Source organism: Tribolium castaneum, chromosome 5, assembly GCF_031307605.1.
Source record: "Tribolium castaneum strain GA2 chromosome 5, icTriCast1.1, whole genome shotgun sequence".
Classification (NCBI taxonomy): Eukaryota; Metazoa; Arthropoda; class Insecta; order Coleoptera; family Tenebrionidae; genus Tribolium; species Tribolium castaneum.
Window position 1 is genome coordinate 15,701,047 of NC_087398.1, and position 20,440 is coordinate 15,721,486.

The 20,440-nt window shown below is 33.5% G+C and overlaps 1 protein-coding gene and 1 long non-coding RNA gene across 3 annotated transcripts in view; one reads left to right on the forward strand and one right to left on the reverse strand.

Moving 5' to 3' along the window:
- LOC658865 (uncharacterized) overlaps positions 1 to 20,440 on the reverse strand; it is a 46,202-nt gene that overhangs the window by 7,963 nt on the left and 17,799 nt on the right. Inside the window, exons 3-8 of one of the 2 annotated variants that reach the window (XM_965217.4) lie at positions 11,204 to 11,864; positions 5,732 to 5,875; positions 5,275 to 5,396; positions 4,986 to 5,213; positions 4,745 to 4,934; positions 1,166 to 4,691 (exon numbers count right to left, since the gene is read on the reverse strand). In XM_965217.4, coding sequence (XP_970310.1) covers positions 1,166 to 4,691; positions 4,745 to 4,934; positions 4,986 to 5,213; positions 5,275 to 5,396; positions 5,732 to 5,875; positions 11,204 to 11,862 — 4,869 coding nt within the window. In that variant the 5' untranslated portion in view covers positions 11,863 to 11,864. The remainder of the gene's footprint in view (positions 1 to 1,165; positions 4,692 to 4,744; positions 4,935 to 4,985; positions 5,214 to 5,274; positions 5,397 to 5,731; positions 5,876 to 11,203; positions 11,865 to 20,440) is intronic. The other variant, XM_008194691.3, reaches the window with a different exon arrangement.
- On the forward strand, positions 12,852 to 14,311 carry LOC135266311 (uncharacterized). The gene is made up of 2 exons (XR_010334266.1): positions 12,852 to 13,819; positions 13,870 to 14,311. It is a non-coding gene; the product is annotated as an uncharacterized LOC135266311 (long non-coding RNA).

Consider the following 20,440-nt stretch of genomic DNA (forward strand, 5'->3'; position numbering starts at 1 on the left):
ACCATGAAGCAAGCCACAAAAATTGATGAGAATGAGGATGGTTCCAATTTTTCAAAATGTCATTATTTTTTATCAACATAATATTACACAAATCAAGAAATTAAATGCAAAAAAAATAATTCGATTGCTTTAAAAATAACAAAAATATAAGCTTTTTTGTCTGCCGGATTGACAGCGGTCCCGCTTTAAGTCTGATGACGTCACGCGGCATAAACTGTTACAAGGTAGCGGCGATTTACACACTACTGTACTGTACTCTTTCGGCATTGTGTTGATCTCTGGATAATTTTATCGACTTAAGACAAATAAATATTGAAAGAAAGTGTTGTTTGTGATGATTGAAGTCATTTATTTTAGATACTGTAATAAATCACTCATAACTAATAATAATCAATTTTAATAATCACATAAAAATCAGCGTTTGCTATTAAATACTTTATTTCTTTCTGCATGCCTCCGAATTTTTTTCAGAATTTTTCTACAATTTCTTATAAATAATAAATATTAATTAATAAGAAATATTTATATTAATAAAATTTAATTTTATATAAAAAAATAAAGATATGTAATGGAAATTTTTATGATTTCTAGTGTCATTTTAAAGCAAGCGATACTTCCAAATTATTTTATGCAAAAAATAAGTGTTCTACAAACGACTTCTTATTAAAGATATCGACACTTGTATAAACAGAAATACAATTTCTTTCTTTGTCGATGCTTTTAAAGATACGTTCGATGAATAAGTAGATGTGGTTTTTAATTATAAACCTAAGAGTTTACAAAGATGTGAAATCACGATTTTCTAGTTTTTTCTTTCTAGTTTAGTTCTAATGTTCTCGTTTTTCGATATCAAACGATTTTCAAGCGTGAGATTTCTAAGTTTTAGTTTATTTAGGGCTAATAGTTCATTAAACATCATAAAAGAACCAGTAGTACAATAAATAAATAGAAAAAATTAAAGAACAGTGAAGGAATTTTGGAAACATGTTAATTTTAATGAGACACAGTCCCTCAAAGAATCGAATTTTCCACACGCGGCAGTGGGCAGCTGAGTCAATTGTGCTGCGTGACGTCAGACTTAGGGAGAACAGTAAAGCGCGCGATCTGTCAAATTTGGAACTTTGAGGTCTCATAACTTTTTTAAATACCCTAGTACGAAACTTACTTGGAAATTATTAGGACACCCGTTGTTGACACAATCGATTTCGTCGGAAGCGTCACTGCAATCGTCAACAGAGTCGCAACGGTCATTTTCCGGGATACAGTAACTTCCATCTTTGATAGAAGTACCATTAACACAATGGAATTGCCCATAGCTGCACCTGGTGAACCCAGAGATTTCAAAATCTTCAGTCACTGGTTTGATGTCACTAAATGGATGCGCCTCTTTGTCACTTGGGACCGAAGTTGTTAAAATTTCGTCATTAGTGAAGGTGGTTATCACTTTCTCAAGTTTGACCTTTTTCTCGAACTTGGGCTTCTCTTTATCGAAATAATTCTTTTTGTTGATGGATTGTTTTGTCAATTCTGGTTCCGTATTATTGTCAAAATCGTTAGTTTTTGTCGTTGTTTCTGAGACATGATTCAAGTCGTGGTGATATTTAACAACGTTGTTGTGTTCTTCTGAGATATCATTCAAACTGTCGCTACTTTCCGATTCAAGGCTTTTGGCAGCGTCGTGCGGAACGCGTTTTTCGGTTGCTTTCGAAGCTTCGTTTTCTTCTTCTGGGTCGAGAGGAACCACAGACAAGTCTTCATCGGATTTCAATACAATGGGGATTTCAGTGGTACTTTTTGCAGTTACGAAGAACTTTTCTGTTGTGGTAACATCTGACGACGCTTCGTTTACTTCATAGTGGTGGGTACTGTTTTGTGGTAACATTTCAGGTGTCATGGTTGTTACATTAGTGTCACTATGATTTTTCGCAAAATGGACCATTTCGGTTACTGTGTCCAAAATTTCAGCCTGGACTGTTTGGTTGTGAACGTTTGACGATTCCGTTACACTATCCAGGACTATATTACGATTTTCGGCCATTTTTCCTCCATTAGTCGTCGTTTCCAAAGCAATCAAGTCTTCGGTACTGGTACTGAATCCGGTACTATTTGACTGCAAGGCTTTTTCAATGTTATCAAAATAATTGTTACTATGAACATTGTTAATAATTTCAGGGGGTAAAGTGCTGATTGTTTCAATCGTGGTTTCTGTCGAGTTCTTGGTAACGTTAAAACTTACTGGTGATATTGTAGTTGCAACTTCAACTAAAGGTCTAAGAGTAGTTTTTGCAACAATTTCATTTTCGCTACCTCCTAGAGGTACAACTTTAAGAATCGTATCATTTTGGTTATTTTCTTGAGGATTTGTAACATTCATTTGGTCGTTATCAAGTCTAGGATCAAGTGTTTCATCTTCTTGCGTTTCATTTTGGATGTGTGGTATCACGTGTTCGCCTAAATGCAATTTGTTAACAAAAGTGTCATTATCGATTTCCGGAAGGAAAGGCGACATGTTGTCCATAGCACTTGTATTTTCGGTACTTTCAACAACAGCAACATTGACTTGAGTCGCGTTTGTCGTTACTTCAATGGACTGAGGAGTAGTTTCAAGTTCTGTTGGTTTCGTGGTTACATTTAATGTTTGATCATTGACAGTAATTGGCACTGGAAGAGTTTCATTTTCAGTGGTTGTGCTATTTCCGACGTGTAATAACCGAGTTTCACCATTTACCAAAACGGGTACCAACATATTATCATTTACTTGAGTAGTAACAAAATTTTCAACTTTTGGTGTAGTTGTTACATCGAGTGTTTGTTCAACTGAATTTACTAGAGGAGTTTCGGAGGTTTGCACATTTGGTCGGCTAGTAAATAATTCAGTTATGTTCGTGTTTTCCATTTGTTGCGTTGTTATTTCAGTTTCGACAAAATTCAAATGCGGTGTTGTGGAAGTAATGGCAGAAGTGTATTCTCTGCTAGTTACCGGTTCTTGAACTTTATTTTCTGTATCATTTGATTCAGTTTCATTTGAAGTGGCGTTACTTATAAGTATTTTTGTATTTTGAGTAGTAGTTTCGGAATTAGATTCGGTAACAACTTCGGTTTTCGAAGTGACATTTATTGGTGGTGGGATAGTTGTTGTAATATCCACTAGAGGTACTATTTTCACATCTTGGTGTTCAGTATTAGTAGGTTCCGGAGTAGGTTCTGCAACGGGTTCATTGTTACCATGAATTATCTCGGTAGGTGTAGGTTCTGGCACAGGTTCTGAAGTGGGTTCAGCAGCAGGTTCCACAATAATCTCAGTCGATTTCGTAGTTTCCATTGGTTTCATAGTGGTTACAACAACAGGTTTCGAAGTGGGTTCAGGAACCACTTCAGGTTCATGAGTAAGTACAGTTTCAGTTTTGTGTTCTGCTTCAGGTTCATGGACAAGAACAGATTCGGTTTTGTGTTCCACTGTTGGTTCCGAAGTGGATTCAGGAACCACTTTAGGTTCATGGACAAGAACAGGTTCAGTTTTATGTTCCACAGTTGGTTCTGAAGTAGGTTCAGGAACTGCTTCAGGTTCATGGACGAGAAGTGATTCAGTTTTATGTTCCACAGCTGGTTCTGAAGTAGGTTCAGGTTCATGCACAAGAACAGACTCAGTTTTTTGTTCCACGGCTGGTTCCGAAGTAGGTTCAGGAACTGCTTCAGGTTCATGGACGAGAAGTGATTCAGTCTTATGTTCCACAGCTGGTTCCGAAGTTGGTTCAGGAACCACTTCAGGTTCATGAATAGGGACTGACTCAGTTTTGTGTTCCGCAGTTGTTTCCGAAGTGGTTTTGGCTTCATGTACAAGAACAGACTCAGTTTTATGCTCCACAGCTGGTTCAGAAGTGGGTTCAGGAAATACTTCAGGTTCATGAACCAGAACAGATTCAGTTTTATCTTCTACAGTTTTTGTTGTTGTAACTGGTTCAGGTTTAGGTTCTGCGGTTGGTTCTGGTTCCGCACTAGGTTCACTAGTGGGTTCAGTTTGAGGTTCAGCTTCATGGAAGTGGACATAATTTTGGTGCGAGATTTCCTCCGGTTTTGGAGTAGGTTCGGGTTCTGATGCTGGTTCAGGTTCAGGTTCAGAAGTTGGTTCTGGAATGTTGTCATAGTTATGGTGATTGCTAGTAGGTTCAGGTTCAGATGAAGGTTCGTGAATTGGTTCAGGTTCTGACGTGGGTTCTGGTTCAGGTTGGGATGTAGGTTCTGGTTCGGTCGAAGGTTCATCGTGATGGTGGTGATCAAAATGAGATGGTTCAGGTTCAGAGGTTGGTTCTGGTTCTGCTGAAGGTTCACTGCTATGATGGTAATGATGTTCAAATTCAGCTTCAGGTTGAACCATTGGTTCAGCCACGCAAGATTTTTGGTCGTGGGCTAAATATTTTCCGTCAGGGCATAAACACATGAAGTTTGCTGTTTTGTAATCAAAAGAACAGTTAAATTCGCAGCCGTTATTATCAATTTTGCATTGATCGAGAATTCTATCAACGGTGACAGTATTATCGGAAATGTGGTAATCACTCAAGAAACCGTTATTTTTGTCTAATACATTTCTCATTTTCTTTTTCAACATTTCTTCGTCCATTGGATCTTTAGGATTGTGGATGCCGTCTTTAAAAACCCAGGTAATTCGATATTTTACTACTACACTCCCGGAGCTGGAATTGAAATTTGGTTATGAACAAAAAAATTGTTGCAAAAGTGGTCTTACGCAAAATCCATAACTTTGACTTCGACATCAGCAGCACCATACTTTAACATATCACTAGAAAACAAGGAATTTTTCAGTTCAGTCTCTAAGGCCTCAGCAAGAGTTTTGAATTCAGTACTATTCTTATCGGCCAAGGCAGGAGTAAACTCAAGATTATCTATTACTATTTGCGATTCTAGCGCCCGAGGAACTAAAACAAAACATTTATTTTTGCCCTTTTGTTCTCTATATTTTTACCAACCTTGTATCATTGAAGTCTCAGTAGTTGGTAACATACTCGAAACAGTAACAACAGGGGGACCTGGAGTAACCCGAATTTCTGGAGGTATCGTCGTTCCATTAACTATATCTCGTGGAAGTCCAAAAATTCCCCCAGCGGCTTTAGTTTCCGGCTCATTTGGCCCGGACGAACCGAAATGACGCGCACTTACTTCTTGTCCTGGCAGTCCTTGATTACCAATTACACCAACTGGAAATGGGTGAAATTTATTTAATGGGTAAATATTTACATAAATCGGCCAAAATCTCACCTGCAGCTAAGATGCCGATGATAACAGCCGCAGCGACGATGCACAAACAGAGTCCCCAACACAAACATTTGTTTCGCTTCTTCTTATTTCTTTTGTCCATCGTAACGTATAATTTTTCTCCTCTGCAAACAAGACCGTGGTAAAAATGGCTCGAGAATATTGTTTAAAGTGCTACAGCTCGTTATTATGATGATAAGTGGTACATTGTGTTAATCACTAATAAGAGAGGATTTCTCCCAGTTATCATCACTCTATGCGTGAGTGTTAAGGGCTCTAGCGTCTAGATTATATTAAACCAACACCCAGTCATATCCACCATACACCAATGCTCCCCTATGTTGTTTGTACTTCCGTTGAATAAAATTATTGATCGAAAAATCGTCATAAAAGTTTAGTCAATAGTTTTATTCAGTTATGGTACCCGAAATGGTGTCGTGGTATGAATGAATGTTGGTACCGTGTGTTTTCGAGTGACGTCAGCCAGTCGGGGTATTCCACTACACCCTGTTCCGGGGCTGTTATGGACAGTCCGGCATTGTCAACTCCTGATGTAGCAATCATCTCGGCAAAAGTGACGCTGTTGCGACCTTTTCGCGTTTTGCTACAGGAGAAAAATCTTTTACATTGATGCAAACAAGATAACAATAGCATTAATATGCCGGTGGATGATTGGAAATCTGCTTGTCTCATAGAATATTGATTTTTACTAAGTCTTCGGAATGCTAAACAATATGAAAGCGAAAGCACGAAATTGACAATTACTTTTTTTGGGCGCGTACTTATAACACTTTAAAGATGTCAAGTACTTCCTGATGACAGGCTTAGATAGTTTTTACAAAAACGTGACATCATTTTCGGCTCTATGATTTATCGAATTGCTATTTACAATAGGAGTTATTATTAAGTGACGATTGGGACTTTCAAATAAAAGTGGACTACATTTACACGCTATTTGAATATATCGTGATCTAGTGAATGTCGACTTGGAAAAAATGAAAAGTTTTAATTAGGCGATGAGGAATTTATTAATTCTTTATAGTTGTGGCAATTTGTAGAAATAAATTCATTAAAACTGATGGCTTTTGTCGATTGTTTCTTTGAATTGTGCAAGTTTACGTAACGGTATAAAAGTGGAATTTATTTGGTACAAATATTTCTCAAAAATAATAACTTGCAGTTGATGGTGCGTTCATTATTGTGAAAACAATAAATGTGGTTAATAATTATTGACACCTTTCTGAGACTCTTAGTGCGCGAAAGTTGTCTTATTCTTACTGTAGCTTGTTAACATTTTTAAATACATTTGTAAATTAGATAGTTTTTTTATCGGAATTTTTTTGTGTGGATATGTTCACTGGCCATATCAAATATTTATTCAAATTTTAGTAATAATTTTAAATAACAGATGTACAGTGAATCAAAAATATAATGTCGCATTTCTCGGACCGCAACAATATTTCAATTTTAAATGTGATCCACTACTCGAGTGTTTATACATGCTTGCTCATATTTTTAGATAAAAATTTTCTGAGTAGCGAAATTTAGACCAAGAAACATAACATTATATTTTTAACCCACTGCACTTACTACCCAAAACAAAATAATAGTATCGCAATTAATGGCTAATTAAGTGCTATCTCTATGCATATATTTTCTATATTTTGTTAATCACAGTCAATTAGATAGTTAATAACAGAAATAATGGAACATCATTAGAATAACTAGATGATGAAAACTTTCACTACGTATGGAAAATCTATGGAAAAATTACGTACAAATATTTGCTCGGAAATATTAGGTGAACAGGCAATTTCTACTATATGTTTTGGTTATCATTTGTAGTAACAAACATCAGACAAAAAATAATTAACCTGTAATTTTGAAAAGCATCACAAGAAACTGACACTTTTTCTACATGAAATATTATAGTAGATATCAGATTCAAACTGATCATACTTGCTTGTTTACTTTCACCCCTTTATGTACCACTTTGTGATTTTATTTTATTTTATTTTATTTTTGGAGCATGAAAAAATCTTACTTAGCTTTACAAAAAGAGGTAAATTATAATTCATTGATTAATTTTTAATTGTATGTTCTGACAAAAATACAACCCTTGTGTTTTCCAAAACGCTTTAATTATTTTTAAATGTTCAAATGGTGTAACCGAAAAAATTTATCTAGCGATAACTAGTTCTAGAAACCGGGCGTTAGTCTGTGGGTCATTTTTTCCTTAGGGACATTTGGTGATGGATAATCACCTTAATTTTTTTAATAGTGGTTCAATTTAGATCTGATTCATGGATTCTTACCTTTAGAAATGTAAATCTATTTAAATTACTTTCAATATTAACCATTTAACTTTTCAATAATATACAATTGTTACTCGTACCTACTATCTATATTTAAAGGCAAACTTGCAAAATTTTAGCTGAATTGTTCTAAATCTACCTGCAAGTATTATCTATTTTAAAACTATATTAGAAATGCCAACGTCGCATGGTCTCTCAAAAGTTAGTTGTTATAAATTATTTATGCCTTTCAAAAAATTAGTAGCTAATGTAATTTATATGTAGTTTCAATGAGAGATTTAATCATTAATAACAATTTACATTTTTACCAACTTTATTTGATAAGTAATTCGGTAAAATGCGATGTTGACATTTCTTTAATTTTGAAACAGCTAATACACTTAATGTGGATAAAAGTTAATTTATTAAAACTAATTAAAAGTAAAAGAGAAGTTTATTTCGTGTTACAAAAACGAAAAAACGGCACTCTCAAGAAATATTTTAAAGGTGGAAAATAATATTTTTTATGAAGCCGTCGAAAAAATCATATGATTATTGATTCCTGCCTTCGGCTTCGTGTCGGACATTGATAACATTATAATTTTATATTTTGAAATTGTATTTGGGCATTTGAAAAAAAAAGCTTCGGTCTCCCCTTGGGCGTTTTTCAGTTTTGGAAAGAAAGTAAACAAACCTTAAGTTGCAGAACGTCAATAACCCGTAACTCATTTTTTACAAATGGAAAGCCTCAGTTTTTTCTTTGCTATACAGGGTGTCCCACCGAAAAGGGCACCCCCCTCATAACTTTTTTATTTATTAATGAATTTAAACAAAATTTAAATTACACCTTTTAGAACCAAAGGTGTTTTAACCTTCTGTACACCTTTAATAGTATTTTTCGAACAATTTTTTTTAAGAAATGAAGAATTAAAATTATGTCGACCCAAACGGAATAAACTAAATACATCAAATTTGGACTAGTTTCGGATTTATTAAACCATCTTTAGCCAAAAACTACATGAAAACAACTTAACAATATTTTTATTTTTAAAGTATAGTATTCCTCCTTACAGAGTGAATATTGATTAAAATATGTTGTTACAACAACCCTAATTTGCATTTTATTGCAGACTGAACATATTCTGTCCTAAGCTGTATTGTTGTAATATGATGTATTATTTTAGTCTCTCTTTACTATTTGGGTTGGAAGAGAGTACCCTATGGGTGGAAAAAGTGTAAAAAAATTATATGATAAAATTAAAATAAAAAAAGTTAAAACAGTTTAAATTAGTTTAAAAATTGAACCTTGGTGTGAAGAACTAAAATGGTAAAATAGGCGCCGGAAATACATTAAAATTAAAAAAAGGAAGATACATTTCGCCCTCCAACGGAGAAATTAAGGTAAAGGAGGGAACTGTAAGAAGAAGATAAATACTGAATTTAAAAAAAAAAATGCGGAAATATTTAAATGTAATCATAATTGTCAAATTATGATTTGGTAAAAATATTATTAAAATAGGGTATGTTCTGTTGATAAAAAAGCGTGTATCAAAAGATGTTGTGATGAATACAAGACAGACAGACCGGACTTTTTTATCTAATGAAAATGAGTAAGAATAATAATAAATAACGTATTCAACAATTTACTTAAAAAATGATAGAAACTGACAACACTGCTTAGTTGTCATCAGTTATAGATGAAATAGATTTCTGATGACAACTCACAGAGCTGCCAAATAAAATGTCATATTTTCAAATATAGCCCGAATTTCTAACAATCGTGAACGGTGTATGTTAGCTTTCTCGAGAAACAATTATTGTTGTTTTTTTACTCTCAAACGCAAAAGTGTCATTTCGCAATCTTGAATCAAAAATAACAATAATTTTTTATGTTTAAGTTTTCCACTTGTTTGACTAAATCTTCTAAAATAAACAAGTTTTTAACTCAATCACGATTATTGAAACGGAAACCATTGTGGCGCCTCCAACTAGCAAATAAATTTTGAAAGCGGTAAGTTTTAAAAAATTTCATTCCCAAAGAAATTTTTCTAAAGGTTGTTTTTTCCTTGCTCTTGCTAATATTGGGTTCAATTTTGGCATGCATATTTACAATGATGTTGTGCATGAATGGTGTATTTTTTTCCGATCTGTGCAGTATCTCGCGTTTGGCACCCAAGTTTCAGATCAAGAGACCATGAAAATGGATTCAATACTAAATAAAAAATGTGTAGTTTTGTGGGGAATTGATTTCTGGTACTGTTTGGTACTGCTCCGTTGTCAATTTTTTGAGATATGTAAAGTCGGATCACTTTTGTAATATTGGGATATTGGAGATTTTTATTCTGTTATATTCAGACCAAGTTTTGTTACTAAATTTGAAAGTTGGCAATGCTCTTGCTACTGTCATGGAAATTTGAAGTTTGTCTTTGGCATTGTCAAAATTAACGAATTTAAAAGAATTAAGCGAGCAGCAACGAACTAGCCCCCTATTATTGTTTGTGTAACCCCATCGAATTGGCATGGGGGTCCGCCAAGACACTCAGCAACCACTGACAAAGGGTACTTTTAATTTTATGACGAGAGAGTTTAAATCAATCTGCGGCTCACAAAACAACATAAAACACGCCGAAAAGTCTTCTCTACTTACTACTTGCAAAGGTTTCTGCCAATTCCGGACGAACAATAACTAATTATTTGTCTAAAATAATTCGCAAGGTAGGTTTTACCGGTCTACTTTTTTGTCCGTTCATATTTTCAATACACAAGTTTATTTGATTCTTTTGATTAGTTGTCCATTAATTTATTTAGGTTTGTTATAAATATGTGTTATATTTGATAGTTTTAGTCACGTTTGGAATGTAAATAAGCTTGAGTGAAGCAGTTTTATTATAGTCAGAATGTCCCTTTTTAGCGGCTAAAAGTGCAAATAAGGTACTAAGATATCGGTAAAGTGACTAAGAAATGTTTTTTACAAGCAGAAAACTTAACCGACTTAACGTATTTTGCAGGATTTCTACTTAAAGAATTGAACAATTTGACACTGACATATAACGTAACCTATTTTTGAAAGCCTAAATTCGCGGTAAATGACGCAACTTACAATGCCAACATTTTCAAGTTGATGCGATTTTGTTTAATATTACAAAAGTGATCGGAGTTTATAAAAGTATGAACACATCATTTTGTCCGTTCTCGGGGGCCGCTCGATAGTGTCTGTAGATTAACAGGTTTGAAGAAAATATATTAAAATCGTGGATTAATATAAAAATTAATGGGCTTCGCCAGTTTTTACAAAAGCGTTAAGTTTGAAACTTTGCTGATTGTAGCCTTATGTATTAACAGTAAAATTAGTGTTGAGGAGGCTTGACGTTAATCAGAACAAATAACACATGAGACAGGTAAGGTATATTGTTCTGAGTAGGTAGGTAAGTGAGAAAGTTCCATCGGGCGTATTTGATTTTTTGCAGTTTTGAACAAAGTACCGCTTTGTGTAGTACTAATGTTTTGTAAGCTCCATCAAGACATTTTCCCGGTGTGAAAACTCAAAGTGATTTTATTTCAGCAAATATTTACAATGTCTGGTGCAAGCACAGCTTAGTGCCGGAAGCTCGTATAACGGCACAAACGTGCAAACTTACCTCATGTATTTTCGGTGTTCATTGACAGGAACGAAATACTCATCATAGGGATTGCCAATTTCGGCATCGTTTTCCTTCTTAACTGGAATGCTAGTCATCCCGTTCGTACCATTTTCGTAAGCACCTGTCACATCCTTCCCCGCAGGTTTCAAATTGATTAACTCTAGATTAACAGCTTCAGTCAAAGGTTCCTCAGTTTTGGTTGGCGACGTGAACATCGCCGATGAGTTCAAGTCTCCATTGTATGGCTTGTTATTATCGAAAGTCGACTTGACTTCCGGTTTGTACTCTTCTTCCTGGAAAGCGGGATTATCGACTCCCGCTTCGGATTTTTTCCGTATCCTCGGCGATTCGTTCAAATAACTCGTGCTCTTGTAATTCTTGCTCATCTCCTCTAAATTACTGTGGTGCTCCAACGTGTCATTAATGTTGAGATTGGCCGTCGACAGGTAATGCGCCTGTTTCGGGGGCTTGTTCTCCTGGAAGTCTGTTTCATCATAGTTGACTGGAAGGGTGATCTCGTTCTTGTGGTAGAAATTGTTAGGTTCTTGCTGCTGTGTGGCATCATTGTGGGTGGTTTCGAGCGAAGAACTGTTATCATGGCCGGAATGGGAGTCCTGAGCAGTATCGCTGCCGCCGTAGCTGCTATCGGCGTCCATTTCTGCAAAAAGAAATAAAAGAAATGATAATAATAATAATTATTATTATTAATTATTAATAATATTATTATTAATTATTAATAATATTATTATTAATAATAATTATTATTATTATCATGCTTAAAGAAACAACATATGGATTTAAAGTTAAAAAAGACGGTCAAACGCTGCACACCATAAATCATTTATTCTACATTGATGACATTCATATACAGGGTGACGTGTTCCAACTATGTTCTGTTTTTTTAAATAAAAACTTTAATTTTTGTGGGGTATATTTTGTAGGATTTGTGATATTTTTGCGAAATATAGAATATTGATGTTTCTTTCGGAAAAAAGAATCGAGTAGACCGTTGTCGTAGAATTTTACACTCTTCTGAAAAGAGTATCTCTTAACGAATTGTGAAATGTAATATAAATTCTAATGGAAATAGAAGTATGTACATCACAAAAGAAACAATTTTAGTCGGCTTTATAAAACCAGGGAAATAAGACGCACAGAAAACAATGCAAAAATTTCCAGAAAAATCTATTTAAAATAAAAAATGCTTACCATCGTATACCACACAAGCTGCCATTGTTTTGGTAAATGAGCTCCGACCTCTAGCAAGTAAACAACAGGATTATGGAATTGATTGCTTTCTAGAGTTCGGAACTCATTTACTAGAAGACCAGCAGCTTGTGGTGGCTTATTTGAGCATTTTTTTTATAATTAGGCTTTTCTCAAAGGTTTTACATTGTTTTCTTTCAATCATACTTTCTCGTTTTTATAAAGACTACTAAAATTGTTTCCTTTGTGATGTTATACTCCTTATTCTATTACAATTTACAATTTGTTAAATAATATTCTTATAAGAATGATATGAGAGTGTTATTTTTTACGAGAACAGCCCATTTGTTTTTTTTTGCAAAAAAACCATCAGTATTTCTTATTTTGCAAAAAAATTACGAATTGTACAAATTAGAGCCCACAAATCTCATATGGACAAAGAGCTTATAAAAAATGCCATTCAATGATCCAATAACAGTGTTGCATTTGAAAAAATTGAGTTTTGGCCACTTGTAGTTTGTCTTTTTCAGAAAATTGTAGTAAGCGCAGGAATATCGACTAAGAGCTCGCTTTCATTGCAAAAGATGCGTCAAAGTGAACAAAAGTTGATTAAGTTGAAGAATTAAGTATTGAGTGGTTCTGAACTTATAATTTTTTGTGGGTTTTTGCACGTGCCATTTTCATACATAAATTGACATTGAAATTGAAATTGAACGATAATAATTTATATCCTTATCAACAGTAAATGTTTAAAAACTAATAAGGCATCAAAAATTATTTCCAAGTTAGAAATGAGTCATTCGAAAAACCTTGATACGAAAAGGTATAAATTGTAGAAAACAACCCATTTTCAAATGTACCTACAAACGTTTTTTTATAAATAAGTCCGATTTAGTAAGTGGGCAAATCTCAAATCTTCATTTTATTTCTACATTTAGACTCCTGAAGTGATACTCTAAAACGGTCTAAACCCATAATTTCAATTTGGGACACCTGTAGGTATTCCAAATGATACAAATGTAGACGATACCTATCGCCGTAAAATTAAAAATTTTATACCATTAGTAATTGAATTAGAACAAATATGCAAACAAAAGGAAGTAACAATAATACCACTTATAATATTCTATACAGGCATGATTCCAAAAAAATATGAAATATTTGCAAAAACTTCAACTTCCTGATTATACACTAGCCATAATGAAGAAAGCTGTACTGTAATATATACAGAAAGAAACTTCTTAAGAGAAAAAATAAGTAGCCTTTTCCCAATTCTGTTGAAGAAAAAAGTAATTGGCAAATGCTTCCAGTGGAATACCGTGAAAGTAGTAAAAAATTTAGTGAACAAAGATAACCAGTTGGACACACCAACTAAGTCAATGGATAGCAGAGTGTTGTAAGTGATTGGTAAGTTAAATTTCGTTATTTACAATTTGGCCTCTCCACACTATTTTTAGCGTTCAAAAGTGAAAAAGTCCCTATTACACCGAAAAACGGAAAACTTATTGAGAAAAATCGCAGCAGATGAAGGTTAAGAAACTTTTACTGTCTGTTGATGCTAATAATGACTAATTTGTCGAAATGCAGCGAAAAATTCCTTTCTCCGAGGGTCGAACGAGAGGCAGGTATTGGGTGCATGTGATATGAATGGAGAACGCATTTCACCTGCTGTGGATCACCCGAGGGGCTCGACGCAGACAAGATGATGGACTCTCACGCCTGAGCCAACCCCGAAACACACATTCTTTCATGTCGCGTGTTTTGCTCGAATTTATCCAGCAATTGGGCCAAGAACTACAATCTGCTATTAAACATTTATTTTTCTTTAATCAGTTGTGAGTCTAATAATAATTGCTTTTTTCGGGGATAATTGGTGGAATAAAGAATAATTAAAAAAGACTATTTATTGTTTCTATGCAACGTTCCGATAACAGCCGTTACCTTCTTCTGGCAAAATCGAGTTAAACATTTATGAATTTGATACTATTTGGTAAACATGAGGGCGAGTTTGCTCTTGCCACTCCAGTTTAGATCAACACTAACATCAAACCCCGTTTTAACGAATCTCTTGCATTGTTGTTAAAACTGTCACAAAATTTAAGATATAACATATTGTTACACTACTTTTAAGTAAGGGGAGTGATATACAGGGTGTATCAGAAATAACAAGGAACAGAGCTCAACAAATAAAACATTTTTACTATTTGTCATTTTTCAATAAAACAAAATTTACTTAAAATTTGGAAAAGATGATATACTGAAACCTGTACCCGCCTATGGGTACAAAAATAAAAAAGTCGAACTATTTTTGTTGTGATAGAAACGGACAATTTGAACAACAGTGAAAATTGTTGCTATGAATATAAACTAATTATTAAAGATCGAGCGACTCGTTTGGACAAAAGAAAGGAGGAAATCAGTGAAAATACTAATTAAGAATTTTGCAAAATGCTAGACAGAAAAGTTGTTGTATTTGATGAGTTTTACTACTTGGTAAAATTAACACACGTACTTTTGATACACTATGTGTATTTGGAATTAGAAATTGATTACGGTGCAAAAAATATACAGGGTGCCATTTGAAAAAAATTGACGGTCAACATTTTGACAAATACCTATCAATGCAAAATAAAATTGATAATCTCATCAAATAGGATTTATTCCATTTTGGGATATATTTGTCATACTCCACTTTTTCTTAAAAATAAAGAATTACAAGAGGGCGAAAACTAAACTGAACAAACTAAAAAACAAAAATGTAAACTCGTTGTGGATAAGGAGTAAGTGACACGAGAGCCATTCAGTGAGAGGTATACGTGTTTCGATGTTTTTTGGTATATTATCTTTTTTATCAAGCGCCTTCTAAAATCTTATTTTTGTTTGAATTTTGTTGTAGTTTTATTGAGCTTGATAACTCTATAATTGAGTAATTCAGAAACAAAAAATTGACAGTGCTAGATATTTTTTCATTTTCTAGCAAGTTTTTCTTGTTTTGCAAAAAGTAAAATAAAACAGAACCTTGACTGACTAGTATGCAGTCACAGCTCTTAACAGAACGCTACAAAGAAACAATTTGTAACCCATTTTGCAATTTGATAAAACTGTTGTACTACAAAATATAGTTGCATACGCGAAATACCAGGTGACTGTTAATTAAAGATTGCCTTAAAAAATACAGGGTGCCTCAAAATTGGGGAATTACAAGTTCAGAGCATTGTAGAAAACCACTTCAGTAGTCCAAATATAGAAAAAAATTAAGATTGGGAGCTTCCCTGCAAAGATACACTGGTTTGAAGATCATTCTTTAAATTTCGCTTGCTTCAAATTCAGGCTAAAAGTTTTAGTGTTTATTGCGATTTATGGTGTAGGTGATTGATTGTGAAAAATAATAATGTAAAACATTATACATTTTTACAATCATCAACACCAAAAATAATAATAAACACTAAAATTTTTAGCCCTCATTTATAGAAAACGCAATTCAAAGTGCACCTGAAGCCTGAAATGCACCTTCAAAGCAATGTATCTTTGTAGGGAAGCCTCGAATCTTTAACTTGTTTCTACATTTGAACAACTCTCTACAACGCTCTGAACTCAGAATTCGCCAATTTTGTGACACGCTATATTGTGACAACGTTTTCTTTGTACACCATTAAATTTTTATTATGATTACCCCAAGCTGCAAGGACCCTTCAATCTAATCACTCAGGTAAGCTTATTGTGTGATTTATTGCAGACAGGCTGTAGTTTTTCAGACGAACCAATCGGTATCGTACTCGTAAGTATTTTCGGATCATTCTTGTCAAAACATCTTATTGTCAAGGTTGCTTATCTTAAATATGATTACCTGTTGTAAAACTTTATGGTGTACAAAGAAAACGTTGCTACAGTATATTGGCAATCTATTGGCAAGAACCAATGTCGATTTTTCTAAAATTAAATTGAACACCATAATTTTTGTTTTTGCTTCTCAGAAACTGTCAAATTTAATATTTGACTTTAATTGTAGCAACAATACACATTATAGTATTCACTGTACATTGTTATTACCTTAGTAATAAACATAAAGTAATGGTTTACGAGTAAGCGTAAAAATAATGTTAGACATAATTAGCTGAAAAAGTCACTTGTCGACTTTTGGATACAACAGTTAATAATTTTCTTAGGTGCAAATCGGTAATGTTATAGCAACGGCGCAAATCTAGCAGTCATTCGTTGCTACTATGCAACAGCGACCCGCGCAACTTTGCGACCATACTTGAAATCAGCCCCTAAAAATCAGTAATTTTAACTAACCAGTTGGAGACACCTAACTGTCAAAGAAAAACAATTTAGCTTTTTGAATGCAAAAATAAAAAATAGGTTTAAGAGAGACTTCTAAATTTTTTAACTTTACTACTACAACTTGTTTTATTCTTAGTTTTGGTGCAATAAATGCATTCTCCGGTAAAATTATCGCATCACATGAGAAAGTTTAATTTTTACTGCTTAAATTAAAAAAATAAATTAATCAAAAATTAATTAACTATCTAATTAACGTTAAATTAAACTAAACCTACAACCGTAACGTCATCAATTAAACTACAACATATTGATTCTCAAAAAAGCCAAATGTGAATTTCATTTGGATATTTTATACATAAAAAACATGATTTTAGGTAATGCATGGGGTTTGTATGTATATTTTTTTAATGTTTTATGATTTAATTTTCATAAACAGACTGGAGCATCTCGATGGGACACTCTGTACAGAAGAACTGTTTTACAGCTACTTAATGACTGAATTATTACGATTATTATTTAATATATTAGGGTAAACTGCACAGTTATTGGCCATGGGGCATTATGACTTTATAAAGAAAGTTTTTTAAACTCATGTTTTCATATCATAAAGTGCAAATTTGTGTTTCTTTGCAATGACATTTTAGTCTACATGTCATAATTTTTCGACCCGACTAATAAATGAATTTCTTGCACCCAGGGTCAGTTTTGGGAAACGCGCAATTATCTGTATCTTTCGGTGGTAATGATTTTTCAAATTTAGATTTTTGCTTAAGTGGCCAATAACTATCCAGTTTACCCTAATTAATATAATTAATTTTTGGATTATTCAAATTTTGTGAATATAATAGTCAAGAGACCAATCTGTGGTGCATTGTTATGGTGTCAATATTCATTTGTTTACACTTGTAAAGTGTGACTGACTGTGAATAACGAAAATTAATAACAACAAAAAATGCTGATTCTATTGAGTTGTTCATTTTCAATCAATTATTCCGGCTCCTTCAGTGGCACCAAAGCTGGAATCGTCGACCAAGCTATCTAATAAGCAACACAAATAGCTCGAAACGAACACGTTGTTTTTGTTCGCACAAGTTGACTTGCGGCACGTTGCTACAGCAATTTAGATAAGTGTATAAAAGTCGGAGAGCCGAGAAACAAATAGAGAAATTATTATGTCTACTTGTAATCTGTTACCATTCGCGCTGTTTTACATCGATTTTTTAAAAATACATATGAACATGAATAATGGCGTCTCGAGGGGAGACAGATCAATGACTCATTGATCCATGGTGGTGGGAACCGAGTGCCGGCCCAATTTCGGAAACCGAAGCGAAAAACTGGTCGGCGGCGCGGCGGCCGTTTTACATAAAATCAACGGCAATACATGACCATCCGAAACCCAGCGAGAGAGTGGTTGACCTTGATTATTCCACCAACTGCTCGCTAGGAAGGAAAAGAACCCAACCGTTTCGCCTGTCCAAGAAACACAATTCCGTAACTACCATTACTCATATCGCATACAGCAACCAAAACCACCGACTGGAGTTCCTTACTTAGTCCATTGTTTCAAGATCGAGACGGTTACTGGACTGAGGAATGAAGAACAAAAGCTCGAATACATTTCCGGGCAAACACGAGCTTTGTGAGAGAGCGGACAAAAATCGGACAGAGAACGGAACATATGTTGTTTTAATCAATTTTTTACCGGTAAAATAACATCTTGAAACAATATGTTCCTAATAAACAACTAAACGGGAATTGATGCTAATTTATGACGTCCTGCACTTTCTTCCAAAAATAGACAAGTTTTCTAGCTTTACTAGCTGGAATAAACCAAATTTTAATACCTGCTGAGAAATGTAACTACCACATGTTGCTTTTTTTTCTGTATAACTTATTTAATTTTTATTGCATGTCCGCGTTTTCTTATTTATTTCTGATTTATCGATTTGTTCAATAAATGCCGCAATGTAAAAGAAAGTTAAGAATTCAATTTTTAAAATTGAATATTATTAAGCATTATGTTTATTACTTTTTTTTACTGTTTTATTCACATCCGAAGAGGAGCTGTTCAAGCAAGCGCGTGAACGCAAAATTTGAAATTGTATTTAAAAAAAAGTAATAAACATAATGCTTTCTTTACAAGTGGTTGTTGTTTCTAAATTGAGTCATTGGGTCGTATGAATAAATGCTTTTACTTGTACTTAATAGTAAAAGATAGCGAAATTTGAAAGAAAGAACTAAAACTGTAGTAATAGTTATTTACTCTCAAAAAATAAATATAAATATATATTTTTTTTGATAATTTAGTTCCTTTTGCTGAAGAGTTGGTAACAGGTCAAAGAATCATCAAAGTGACATAAACTGTCACTTATCATAAAAAAGTATCGTTTTCATCTCAACGATACCAACCTGTTAAATGTCCCTAGGCATTGTTGCAAAGTAAAAAACACCGCAGTGCGGGAAAGTCCAATAGCTATCTAAAAGCTGAGTACAAAAAACATTTGCTACATTTTATTCATACTACCCATTACCTCACAGGTCAGTTTGTACCTCATTTTAGGTATAGTTTGAACCGGTTAAAAAGTCGATTTAGATAATTTTTTTATCAAAAAAAATTTAGGTTCAGAGTGCATGAAGACGTTAACAATAAAATGCATAAATTTAAAAAAATAAAAAAAACTAATTTTTTATACATTTAATTTTTTATTAAAAAAATGATAAATTTTTTGATAATTTTTTGTATGGGTCTTGTATATGACTTACTTCTAATTGTGTATCTTTTGCATGCCCTTTCAACTTTAGGTTTTTCCATAAAAACATTAAAATTATCACGCGGTTTACCCCCTTATAACTTGGTTACAAATATTTAAATTGAGATAAGAACTGGTCTGTCAGGAAATAAGTTAACCTAGGAACAACATCCAATTGTAAAAAAAAGATTTTATTTATTATTTTCCAAATTCTCCAGCTAATGTGTCGTAATATAATTTTTGCCAAAATCAGGAATCAAACCAAATCAGATATAAATTTCCCTATCAGAAAATTATCTCATGAATCCGATTCTGTTTTTATTTTTTATCTTCTACTGTCAGTTTTTGTGAATAAGTTTGGTTCCTCAAGATAAAGATTAGTTGGAGTAAAAAATGAATCTTTTTAAATGTTTTTAATTCATTTTGACATTTCAGAAATTGAGCTCTACATATCCAAGGTTCTTCAGGAATTTTGAATACGTTTTCATTCTACGGGCGACAGTTTCTAAAATTGTCAAAGTTTGAACAACTGCTTAAAATTTAGTTTGTCACTAACCAAATACTTCTGGGAGTATCATTCAAATTTGGGAATTTGAGAATCAAACCAACTATCTATCTACACTTAACAGTTTTTGAAATATTACTCAAAAGGTTTGGTTTCTCAAGATAAAGATTAATTGATGTACGAAATGAATGTTTTTAATTATTTGTAGTGAAGTTAGACAGTTCAGACAATTAATAATTAGGCTATTCATAAATTCATATCTGAATCTGCAACCGATGGTTCAAAAGGTTTCAAAGCCAGAGGAACTGATTAAAGAACACTTCTAAAATATAATTATTTTCAACAATTGGATAATGAAACCAACTCCAATGTACGTTTTTCTTACGAAAAATTATTTGGGAATTCCGAAACTGTCTTTATTTTTCATCTAGAGTAAATAGTTTTGGAATATCGGTAAAAGTGTGGTTCAAGATATGTTTGGTACAG